This window comes from Megalopta genalis, unplaced genomic scaffold (genome assembly GCF_051020955.1).
Source record: "Megalopta genalis isolate 19385.01 unplaced genomic scaffold, iyMegGena1_principal scaffold0020, whole genome shotgun sequence".
NCBI classification, from domain to species: Eukaryota; Metazoa; Arthropoda; class Insecta; order Hymenoptera; family Halictidae; genus Megalopta; species Megalopta genalis.
In genome coordinates, this window is record NW_027476090.1 from 1,800,707 (window position 1) to 1,813,123 (window position 12,417).

At 48.3% G+C, this 12,417-nt stretch overlaps 1 protein-coding gene across 1 annotated transcript; it reads left to right on the forward strand.

Annotated features, from left to right (window-relative positions):
- Positions 1 to 12: 12 nt before the first annotated feature.
- Positions 13 to 12,217, forward strand: LOC117224739 (forkhead box protein A4). The gene is made up of 2 exons (XM_076527430.1): positions 13 to 2,980; positions 10,348 to 12,217. Exon 1 carries the CDS (start codon positions 1,077 to 1,079, stop codon positions 2,574 to 2,576), a length of 1,500 nt encoding a protein of 499 aa, XP_076383545.1. The 5' UTR covers positions 13 to 1,076; the 3' UTR covers positions 2,577 to 2,980; positions 10,348 to 12,217.
- The last annotated feature ends 200 nt before the right edge of the window (positions 12,218 to 12,417 follow it).

The window sequence follows — 12,417 nt, forward strand, 5'->3', positions numbered from 1 at the left end:
CGCGCCACCGATTCACGCGATACGAAGGGGCCGCGTACCGAAACCCCAGACCTAACTCACGGCCACGCTTCGCCGATTGGTCGGCCATCGGCGGCGGTGGAAACGGTCGGCTGAGGGTTGGCCGACGGCGCGGCTGGGGCGTGGCCGGGGGGCCAGGTAGTGGGATGTGTTTGAACAAGATCGGGAGACTCAAGAGTAGCGGAGTACACTCGCTAACCGGCCTCCATCCACACGGCACACAGAGAGACAGACTGGTGAATGAGGGAGAGTGGAGGTGAGGCGGCTCAAACAGGCCCCACTCAAACAACTGCTCTTGTGTGTTCAAGCCCGTGGCGAGCGAGAGACCCGCGCTACGATCAGCGCCGCGTACACTGCCTTCGTAGTCTAGCCGCGTCGCGTTGTTGAACCAACGGAGATCAACCGTTGATCCGATCGAGTGGCCGGTTGATTTCACCACCGGGGACGGACCATCGGTAGTGAAATTCTCTCACCTAGGCCGAGACGTGACGTTTTGCCGTCGCCTTCCGCCGCCGCCGCCGCCGCGTCGGAGAATTCAGTGCTCGGAGGGATAATCCTTGGTGTATGCTATATTGTGCGTTTCCGCGGTCCTGGAACGGTGTTACGTTCCGCATTCGATAACTGATTCAGTGAAGTTTTGGTGGAATTTGAACATTGGGGCTGATTGTTGTTTCCTCAAGCAGAGGGAGAAGTGATTATTTATACGCAGTTCCGGCCCGATTCGTCGCAGCTGGACGAAACAGGGGGAAGAAGAGAACTAAAGAAAGAAAGAAAGAGAGAGAGAGAGAGCGAGAGAGAGAAAGAGCGAGAGAGAGAAAGAGCGAGAGAAATAGAAAGAGCGAAAGAGAGAGAGAGAGAGAAAGAAAGAAAGAGCGAGAGAGAGAGTGAGAAGGAGAAAGATTCAGTGAAAAACCAGTGCCGGGTACGGTGATAGGATTGCGCCGACAGAGGAGAAGATTAAGGGATCGTCGCATTATCAGCAGCCGTGGTACCGAGGCTTTCATGATTCTTGTTTGACGAGCAGACAGCAGTCTGCCATCCCGGCTCCGGTGAGCTCTATGACCATGCTCCAGTCGCAGAAGCTGTACGGCGACGCTGGTAGCCTCGGCGGGGCGATGACCAGCGCCGCGATGTCCCATATGGGCAGCATGGCGCCGACGTACAGCTCGGTCGGCTGCATGCCGATGGGTATGTCGATGGGCGTCGGGGTCGGGCCGAGCTGCAGCCCGCAGGGTGCCGGCGGCTTCAACATGAGCTCCGTCAGCTCGGCCATGGGGATGGCCTCGATGGGTGGCGGTAGCATGAGCGGGTACGGAGCGACGTCGATGGGCAGCAGCGGCGCGTGCATGGGTGCCGTCGCGTACGGCCCTTTGACACCGGCCAGCAACGCGGTGGTCAGCAGGGACCCGTTGTCGCTGACCGAGCCGGACTCGCCGAACTCTACTTTACAACGCGCCAGAACCGACAAGTCTTACCGTAGAGCGTACACGCACGCGAAACCACCGTACTCCTACATCAGCCTGATCACCATGGCGATACAGAACGCGCCGTCGAAGATGCTCACGCTGTCCGAGATCTATCAGTTCATCATGGACCTGTTCCCATTCTACAGACAGAACCAGCAACGCTGGCAGAACTCCATCAGGCACTCGTTAAGTTTCAACGACTGCTTCGTGAAAGTTCCCCGCACGCCGGACAAGCCCGGGAAAGGCTCGTTCTGGACGTTGCACCCGGAGAGCGGGAACATGTTCGAGAACGGTTGCTATCTGCGCCGGCAGAAAAGGTTCAAGGACGAGAAGAAGGAGCTGACGAGGCAGACCAACAAGCACCAGCAGCACCAGCAACATCACATCGGCATCACAACCGCGGTGACCACCGCGGAGCACAGCAGCCCGCCGGTCCGAGCGCCAGCGGCTGGCAGGACACCGACGTCCCTGCACCACGGGAATCAGCAGCAGGAGGACAAGGACCAGCACTCGTTGGTGTCCTCGCATCATCATCATCACGCCGCGAGCCTTCACCAGCATCACGCCGGCCTGAAAAGCGACACGACGGACATGGGCGGCCTCCTCGGGACGGACCTGGGCGTAGCGCACGACGAGCTTACCGCCATGGTCAGCAGAAGTCTCCATCCCCATCTGATCCCCGACACCTCCGCTCTGCACCACGGGATGACCGGTAGCCTGAAGCAGGAGCCACCTTACACCGCTGCCAGCCACCCGTTCAGCATCACCAGGTTACTACCCGGCGCCACGGCCGGCACATCCCCCGGCGCGCAGGACACCAAGCCGCCCGAGATGAAGATGTACGAGCAGCTTCACCAGAGTTACGCGAACTTCGGCTCCTCGCATCATCCGCACGCACACTCCGCGCCGCCCAGCCATCACCATCACAACGGTATGCACACGGGCTCGAACGCTGCCGGGCCCATGCACAACATGACCAACCATCATCATCAGGAGTATTATCAGAGCCCGCTCTATCATCACGCGACCAGCGTGGCGAGCAGTAGCGCGCCTCCGCCGCCCACCGTCGCCAGCGCCGCTCCAGGATTGTGACACCACGCTACCCACCCTTATGCCTTGGCCTGAGCCGCTGCTGCTGCGGCCTATGCCGCCAACGCGACCATCGTACCGTCGACCACGGCCAACCTTGCTCACCACCACCATTACCGTCATCACCAGCATCCGTCGTCGTCGTCGTCGTCCTCGGCCTCCTCGCCGTCGTCGTCGTTGCTCTCCTGCCCGCCGACCACGCAATCGTCCGTCGCGCACGACACCCCGGCCTCCGTCAGGCCCGTCGTCGGCCAACGACGCCGGCGTCGCTGCGACGAGAACCCCGCGGAGCCGTCCTGCCGTCACATCAACGAGGACGATTACGACGACGAAGAGGAGGACGACGAGGAGGAGGAGGACATCGTGTGAAGCCGGGAACGACGACGCGGCGCACGGACTCCGTCGAGGTACGAGTATGGTTCGCCTAACCACGGCGAACGTCTCGCGAGTGTCGAGTTTCGTTTGTTGGCCGAGCATCGACGTGTTATTCGAGTTGGCTGCCCAGGGCGTCGCGGCGCTAGCCAGCCGTATACGCGTAGGTATAGTATTGTACGATAGTAATGGATCCACCGGGATGTTCACGCGAGTTCACGGTTTCGTGTGTAATAATTACTTTCGGACCACCGTGTCGTGCATGCGGCGGAAACGTGCGACAACACGAATGTCAGGAAATCTCCGGCGAGACTTCCCGAACTATCTCGTTACGGTGTCAAGGATTCGGAATATCCAGGGATCGAAGGAGGATTTCTCTGTTAGTTGTTTTTGCAATACTTGCTTTCGAAAGTATTCCGTTCTCGTATAAGTACAGAAGAAGTTCTCTTTCTATAACGAGAATGTTGTTCGTCGATGAATAATATTTCAAGAATATTACATTGTTGCTACGGTTCATTTTAACCTTTTAGACACGACGCGCCACTATAGTGGCTTACTCTAGTAGCTCACTCGGTCATCGTTTGAATCAAATAATCGTCTTCACGTGCATTGTTTCACACTTCTGTTGTCTTCACACCGATTCACAATATACAGACTTATCTTAACAATATAACTGTTAACAATATAACTGTATTGCCTCGCGCAGAATTCAGCCGTACCTAAAAGGTTAAATTATGAACGTGCTACTTATTTGTATTATTTTCTCTAAATAGCTCGGTTTCGTAGAGCTTTTGTCGAACAGATTCCAAAGTATTTGTTCCACGAGAACACTTTTGAAAAAATCCACCAAGGCTAACATCTTTCTCATCATAAAAATTCGAATATTTTCTTAAACCTTCGCACTCGAGTGGCGACTCGGAAAGTATTGCTAAAAATTGCCACGCTATTTCCAAAAGAATCTTCACGCTATCAAATCCGTCTTCGTTCGATAAATCGTCGAACAACAGAAGTCTTAGAAGCACACGTGTTCAATTTCAGACGCGTCAAATGAAAACGCGATCGTACGAAATGGAAATGCTGTAGGTTGAAACGAATATCTTCATTTCGCAGTAAAAACAGTCTCGAGTGCGGAAGGTTGAATGCAGAATTTTTTAATCGCGTATTCACTTCGATCCCTGGCGGACACCCTCGTCCTTCGCATCTCGGGACGAAGTTTGTCGAAGTTCGTCGAATACAGAAATATTTCTAGGAGTCTGAATCGTTATTTATAAATTCTCGCTAGAAAATAGATTCTTGTTCGAAACGACAGGCAGAAAAATGATCGAGCACGAGGATCGTCTCAATTTTAGCGCGGTATTTCGAGAACCTCGCCGCGAGTCCTGACGTCGCCAGATACTTCCGGGACCTAACTCGATCCGTCGCGAGCAGCCGCCGAGATTTCGGGATGTTCGCGCACCCCCGCCACGCGAAATCCATTTTTGAATTCTTCGTTGCCCGAAGAATATTGTCCACCTTGTTTATGCGAACGCGTGAGCATCGGCTGTCCGGCTAGCGGAGTTACGTACTCGCGGCGATGTATCGTCGTCTGAGACGCAGCCGTGAGTCGGGGACGCGTAGTAGCGCTCGGAGACCGCTCGAAGAAGCAAGTTACGTCTTGCTTCCCGAAATTTCGAGTAGCCCGAATCTCGAAGTATCCTGTATCCACGTTTTCGCTTGCTTTCCATTGAAAGAATCGTCCGCGAACGAGAGCGTTCCATGCCGTTCTCTTCTTTCCGGCAGCGCCGAAGTTTCGACATCGAAGCAGCGGCTGGCTTGAAAGCCTGCCGGAAACAGCCCTCGAAAGCCTGGTCTCGAACATTCGAAAAATTGCAAATTTGCGGGAGCACGTTAGTGAAAATTCGTAGTAATATTTTAACCTTTCCGTTATATATAATCGAGGAGAGTCGCGCGAAATCGGAGGCTGTGACGCAAGACCCGAGGCGATCTATTTCAGGGCTGCCGGCTTCGAGCGACTCGCTTCTGGCGCCGTGTAGCCTCTTTGATAGCGTCGCGAGGCAAGGCGCGGTTTGAACATGAAAAAAGTAAAGGTAATCGGCACGATCGAGCGCCGGCTTAAGTGTCTGACTCACGGTCGCGCGCAGATACGAGCGCGAATCTAGAGGGAGAGGAAACGAGGAATGTCGGCTGGAGACGCGTGGCGATCGACTGACGACGACGACGTAGATGACGACGACGTAGATGACGACGACGTAGATGACGACGACGACGATGTTCTCCAGGTTTCTCGGACTCGCGGCGCGTAGCGACGATTTCCCCGACGCGCGTCAGTTTTCTGTGATACGCGACAACGATGCACGAGGCGATTCTGAGTAGACTCGCGGACTCAACCCGGCGGAGTCCGCCCTCGTTTTCCGTTTTCGTTTCGGTTCCCGTCCCGTTCCATTCTGTTCTGTTCTTCGTTTCGATCTCGTCGTTTTCTCCTCGCGATTTCCATGCTGCGACGGGGATGGAAGTTGGCCGGATCTAGGACGGGAAACTTCGGGATGCGAGCACGCGATCTTCTTCCAGTTTTTCTCTCGAGTCTCCGACCGGTGCGCCTCTTTCTTTTTTCTTCCCGGGCCGCGAGGATGAGCTCGTTAGGGGAGAATCGTGTCGGAAGTTGGATATTTCGGCCGCTGATGGAGTTTGAATAGGATCGACCTGTATCGAGAGCGTCGATCTCTTTTCGAGCGGAATTTTCTTCCTTTTTCTCGGTCTTCGAGAGATCGTTAACGCCCCGAGGAACCGGGAGCCATTCGCCAAGTCGGAGAGCAGCGAGGATTTCAAAAGGGAAATTCGCAGTGTGCATTGATCGCGATAGCTCGTTTAGAGACCGGGCTAATTATCGGGACCCGGAAGACGTTCTTCTCTGTTTAATCGCTTTCTTAAGACGATCGTAATTCGGCGGTTGACTCGGTGCTGCGATGTTTAAAGAGAGCTCGAGGTTGAGATATTTCCGAGTCGGAGAATTTGTGTCGCTAGAGGAATTCTTATTTGATATATCCCGCCTTTTGAGGTGCACTTTTAGCTGAAATATTTGATTTTAGGGGAAGATATTTATCAAAATCGGTCTCTAATCGATACAAGCTATGTTTATGGACATTTTTGGACATATTTGTGTTATTTAAAGTAACTTTGACAACTATTATTTCTAGATATGACTTCTATCGTTTTATACACGTTTCGAGGAAGCTTTCACCGAGACTTTGATCAGTTCTGATTGTATTGGGTTGTTCGGAAAGTTCGTGCCGATTTTTTAGGAAAATTAAAACGCAGCTCATTTAAATATTGATATACATTTATTAAATTATATAGGTACCATTCTGTTCCACAACCTTTCTTCATCTTTCATGCAGCTTGAGAATTCCGTCCTTCCAGAACCTTTCAGATTTTTCGGCAAAAAAATTTGTCGTTCTTGATCTTTAACACGTTCCGTGCCACGTGTACCATCCATGGTACACGCTTGCATGTTTACTTAGTGGACTGAACAAATTGTTTACAAGAAATTTAGAACCGAAGAATCAATTTCCACCGCAAGAATGGGCGTTGATAAGTTTTTGTTACGTTGTTATGTGTACGAGAATTAATAATTGCACGTAATACATCAAGTTTTAGTAAAATATCAAAGTGTGAAGATTCGAGTAAAAAAAGCTCGGCACGGAACGTGTTAAGGTCGAAATTTCGAGTTTTAAACCGAGCAAACCACTTCCGCACAGTTCTTTCGACTACAGCTACTTAGTTCTTTCGACTAATTCCCTGCCATAATCAGCGCATATCTTATTTGCCGCTTGCGTGGCATTTTTGCCCTTTCGGAAAAAGAAAAGCATTAAATGCCTATAATGCACTTTATTTGCCACGATATTCTAAGGCGTTCGAAACTGATCAAAATTAACGAATCGTAACCAAACTTTTTTCCAAATATGGCCGAAGTTATCTCTTTTAGAATATGTACACATGTCATGTGTTTTTTTTCGCCCTCTAGCCTAACACGCTGCACAATTGCTGTCGTGTGGCATTTTGGGGGCAAAGCAAACCACAATACTCCTTACTCGGACGCGGAGTTAAGACTGGGTCTTCCGTACCCGGCCTAATGACCGATAAGAGAAGGCGTCGGTTTACCCACGTTCTGACCCCTCGTAGGTGTCCCGTCGGGGGGTAGGTACTAAATTTCTTGTGTATGCCAGACCTGGCGAGGAAACATATCTGCGCCACTTTCGCGGTGGCCAGATTTACAATAAATGTCATTTGTTTTCAATAATTGTGATATATTCAGTCAGGTCTCTCACACGCTATCTACCGAAAATCGGCACGAACTTTCCGGACAACCTAATAGTATCTATCCGAGGGAATGAATTTTTAACGTTAACAATGCGATAGTCTCGCAAATATTAGGGCCTGGTACTTTGAAAAGAAAGTGTCAGGTTAGTTTAAATGTTCGATTCTACAGAAATAAAATGTAGAAATCGTTGAACTTGAATTTTGATCCATTTTTCTGGGTTCGTAGAACAGTGACAGATATTTAACAGTCGCAGATATTTAATTGTTCTGGTTACACAGAGTTTAATTAACCCCTTAAAGCGCAGAAACGTATTAACACGGGCGTGCAAAACCGGCCAAAATGTGCAGACCCGTATACATACGGTCGGCGTCGCAACTTATGTCGCTAAAATGTTCAGATTCGAATATATGAAAAACAGTACGATGGGTACAAAATTCGATCTGCAGTGCGATTCAATATTCACTATAATTATTTATCCACTATTTTTATTGAATTTTTAGTAATTTTTGCATTTTTTTAAAATATTTATTGAAATTAAGGTCCAAATATGTATTTTCTTAGATAAAAAAAATTGATTTTTTTTGGTCGGTTTTTTTTTTGTAAAATTAAGGGGTTAAACGACCGACGTCAAAATTTGATCTTTCGCGAATTTCATTTCATTTTTGGATTCGATTGGTCGATGATACGACTGACTCAAAGACCGTAGAGTTTACGACTTACAAAAGCAATCTATACTCTATCATTATTTTACAATCTTTAGTCTATTTGTGCATAGTTTTGCCAATAGCGGAACTCGTGCGGGCAATGCGCGAGACGTTAAACACCGTAGCCGTGTCGTAACCGTATATATATTCAGCCATTTCATATATTAAACGGAGGTAAATTTTCTTAATTACTTATAGATTAGAAATGTTCCATAATCGCCGCGAACACGACGATGAAAAATCACCGGAGAATGTAGTGATTGAAATTTCCGACATGTCGCAATTCCATTTGCGCGTGATTCGCAGCATTTCACTTGAGTCTCCGACGCACGTTTTTTTCGGCTTTCATCGGCCGAACGATTTGCAACGTTTCCTCGACTTCGCGACGTTCGATTTGTTTAACTATGTTTTCGCGTCTGATTATTCATTGTGACATGTACCTACGAAATCGTTTCTGCCGGAATCCTTTTTAACGCCACACGGCGATTGACTTCAAAGATCGAATCTCGGAGGCGGTCTTTTCTCTTTTCAAGCTCGAGACGCGACAGCTAACAATTCTACGCGCGCGTTTATGTCTGCCACTCCGACAAGCTCGAGAATGTTTTAGACACTTCTTGCCCCTGGAAACAAGCGAATCGATCGATAGTCGATCAAAGCTCGCCTAATCACGGTAACGTTCACGCAGATACGGAATTCGCGTTCGAAACGGGAACGGATTAGCAACAACAGTCTCTCGCGACTCGTTTGGCAGATCGAAGAGAACTAATATCAATTTCGCAGACTGCGATCTAGAGTGTCGCGTTCTGCTTGTCCACCAACGATTGTCGCGGTAGTTTCTGACTCACGATTGTATGCCGTCTGCAGGAAAGAAAAAGCGTCGACAATCGTCTAACAAGTATGTTTATCGACGCGTTAGATTGATACTAGAAGCCGATAGCAAACGTCTTTTTAGGATTATCTGTGTTTCCCGACGCATGCTTCTTTCACCGGTCGTTGATCTCGATCGGTATGCGTCTCCTCTCGCGTCGGCTCGTTATCGCCGAGCGTGCAATTATTCGCGCGGTTTACATTGAACAAGTTGGCCGGTGCTACAATTAGGCTTTATCGGGATCCCGCCGATAAGCCGAAATCGGTGGGCCCGCACCAATTCTTCCTCATTCTTCTCGAGGATGCGATTTCGTCCCGATCGATCTTTCATCGTACAACGTTTCCTCTGTTTCCACGCTTTCCAGCCAACGCGTTCCTCGTGCTCTGCAAAGCGTGCTTCCGAAGCGACGAAAGAAATCGATTCGAATCTGTTCCTAACTGGATTTTCATCTCAGCCCATGAGAGACCGACAATTTCCTGTTTCGTGCAACGAATGCGAATTTTTTGTTTAACTATCTTTTAAGGCTGCAAGGCTGATCTACGGTACTAAGATATGGAAGTTCGGCTTGCTTTAATTCAGCCTATTATTTTGAAAGCGGCATAAGTCACTTTAATATCAGTATCCTGAGATAACAAATACAAGTAAGTCTTCTCGAAAGTTGGCATCCATATTTTTAAACGTGTTAAAACGCAAACCACTAAATATTAGGGGTACCGGAAAGTAATGTTGTTTCCGGTCCCCCTAATATATTGACTTCAAAACAAAGCGACTTATGCCACATTCAAAATAGACGGCTCAATTACCGTCTAAATGGAAGGAAATTGCTTCGGCTGGAACTCTATAGCTGTCCTCGGAGACTAATTTGATTTTTTCGGTCGTCTTAAGAGCACGCTGAAATCGAGAATTTTCTAATCCAGTTTCTCTTTACCAAATTCTGTTGGCTCTCGGATTTTATTATCCGACTCCACCGACGATTCTTCTTCACTGTCGAATTTTACTATCGAAGTGCGATCTGAACTGAAAATCGAAACGATATCACGTCTTCGATGGTTCGGACGATTCTTTCATAATCACGATTATAGGGTTTTCCGAATGCTAGTTTAAACAAACTGCTGGATACATCGTTAAACTTTACGGTCGTTCGTCAAGAAATGGCGGATAATACAGCACCGATTTTATGTTGTGTTTGAGACAGCGTATCGGCTATCGGCGGTGTTTTGTTATTGTTTGCAGCCTTTCGTTTTTGTTGTTCGTCGTATCCTTTCGTAACAATGGTTCCTTTTGTAACAGTGGTTTGCGTCTTTGGCGTTGCAATGTTCCTGCATTCGAGGAGAAGCTAACGAAACAATCGATGCACCCGATTTCTAATTCAACCCTGGCCAACTAAATCGTCGAAACGAGTCGAATTTGACGAAGTTGAATCGTCCATGTAGATACCGATTCATTTTATTCGTGTTGTTTCTTTAGATTGATACCGTCTCATAAATAATCTTATAAATAATCTTTTTCAAGATTATCCGTTTCCATCGACGATGTTTGGATTTTTAATCGACGTCGATGTTACTGAAAGATCGTTCAGTGATCCAGGATTAAGCGGTCTTTACGAAGTGGCGGCCCGTAACCGAGCCGCGAGAAAATCGTTGGAAGAAGGAAGCAGGATGACCGTTCGCGACCGGAAACCCGTCGATAGATCCGTCGATAGATAGCCGAAGGAGAGGCTCGTTCGCCGGCCGGCTAGGGACCGCGAAAGCGTCGGTGGAGAGCGAAAAATGTGATAACCCGTGAGAATAAGTCTAAATTAATGAACGTAGGCTTGCAAGGGCGCCTGTATATCCTGTGTAGAGGTGCGCATTCGTACATTGTACGCGACATACAGCCACACACACACACGCGCGCACATATACAAATGGAAACACACACCTAAGAATCGTAAGAGAAAATTTTGTTGAAAGCGTCGCGCAGGACACGTCCAGTGTTTTTGTATGATACGTGTAGATAGCCGCACACAACGTAAGCGCGTACCATTGTACAATATTATATATGTTACAGAGAGTATATATATATATATAAATATATATATATGAATATAAATATAAATATAAAGATAAATATAAATATGAATATAAGTATAAATATAAATAAAAATATAAATACAAATATAAATATAAATATAAATATGAACATAAATATAAATATAAATATAAATATATAAATAATTGGAGTCTTTAACGATACATTATGTTAGGTATATATATAATATTATATATATATATATATATACATATATAATGCATGTAATATGTATACATGTATATATCTATATTATATATATACATATAGTGTATAGAGAGTGAATACGAGAGTGACTGAGGCAGAGAACATTGTGCTGCGTGTTTCAAAAGTGTCCCGCCGGCAGCTGAGTCCACCGGAAAGTCGTCCCGACCCGATCGTTTAAGGATCGCTTTTGAAACACGCCCCTATGAAGAGACGCCCTGTAAATAGAGAATGCATGCGAGTGTGCGTGAAAGAGCAGCGAGGAGAGAGAGAGAGAGAGAGAACGAACGAGTGAGAAAGGAAGAGTAAAGAGAGAAAGAGAGAACGGAGGAGTGAGAAAAAAGAGAAAAGAGAGAGAGAGAGAGAGAGAGAGAAAGCGCATCGCCGAAGATCACCGATCATTGTGAACCTCGTCGGGCCCAAAATTCTCGGTTATTCGTTTCCCGTGTTCGCTCCGCTCGATTTTGCGTTCCTCCTTTTTTGTTCCTCCGCTCCATTCGTATTTGCCCGGATCCGACGACAGACTCCTCGTCCTGCCACCGGGCACAGATCGGCGGAAACGGGCCCGGAGGATGGGAGACGCGCGCGAAATTCAAAATGCGAAAGAAAATGTGTTCTCGAAGCAACGAAATCTCGTCGCCGCGTTTACCCGCGCTTTCATTGTTCCTCTGCGCGCGGTTCGAACCGATCCATCCAGTTCCCGTCCTCGACACGCGGTCGCATCCTTCGACCACCACCTCCCGACGCTTCTTCATCTGCTATCACGTCGTCTTCTTCCACCTGTTCGAACTGTTTGCCGAAGATGCGCGGCGCCGATTTTGTTCAGTCGTCGTCTACTCGGGGTTGAACGCGAGATCGGCGGATTAGTGTTCTCGAATTATGCCCGTTCTCGAAGCGATCGGTCGTTCTGTGGCAGATTGTACATAAATACACATACACATTAGGCAAGGGCGCAGCGCGCCGCGTCGTGTGTGCACGCGCGAGAGAGCGAGCGCGCGCGCGCGCGTCGGTGCGACGGATCTCCGTCACACAGCGACGGAGACCGGTGAAACGACGCGAGCTAACGAGGATGTAAATGTTTCAATAAATCCACGTATTTCTACGAAAAGTCGCTTTGTCGAGATTTCTGCCCGTACCGTACCGTTTGTCCTCGTCCTTTTGTCCTTCTCCCGGTTTTTCCGCACCGTTTCGCGGACGTCCGCGAGCATTTAGAAGCTTCGGAAATTCAGGCGTCACGTATTTCCGATCGTTCTTGTTACGGACGCGGCGCTTGTCGTAGGTGTTTTTACGCCAATCGGTTTCGTTTTA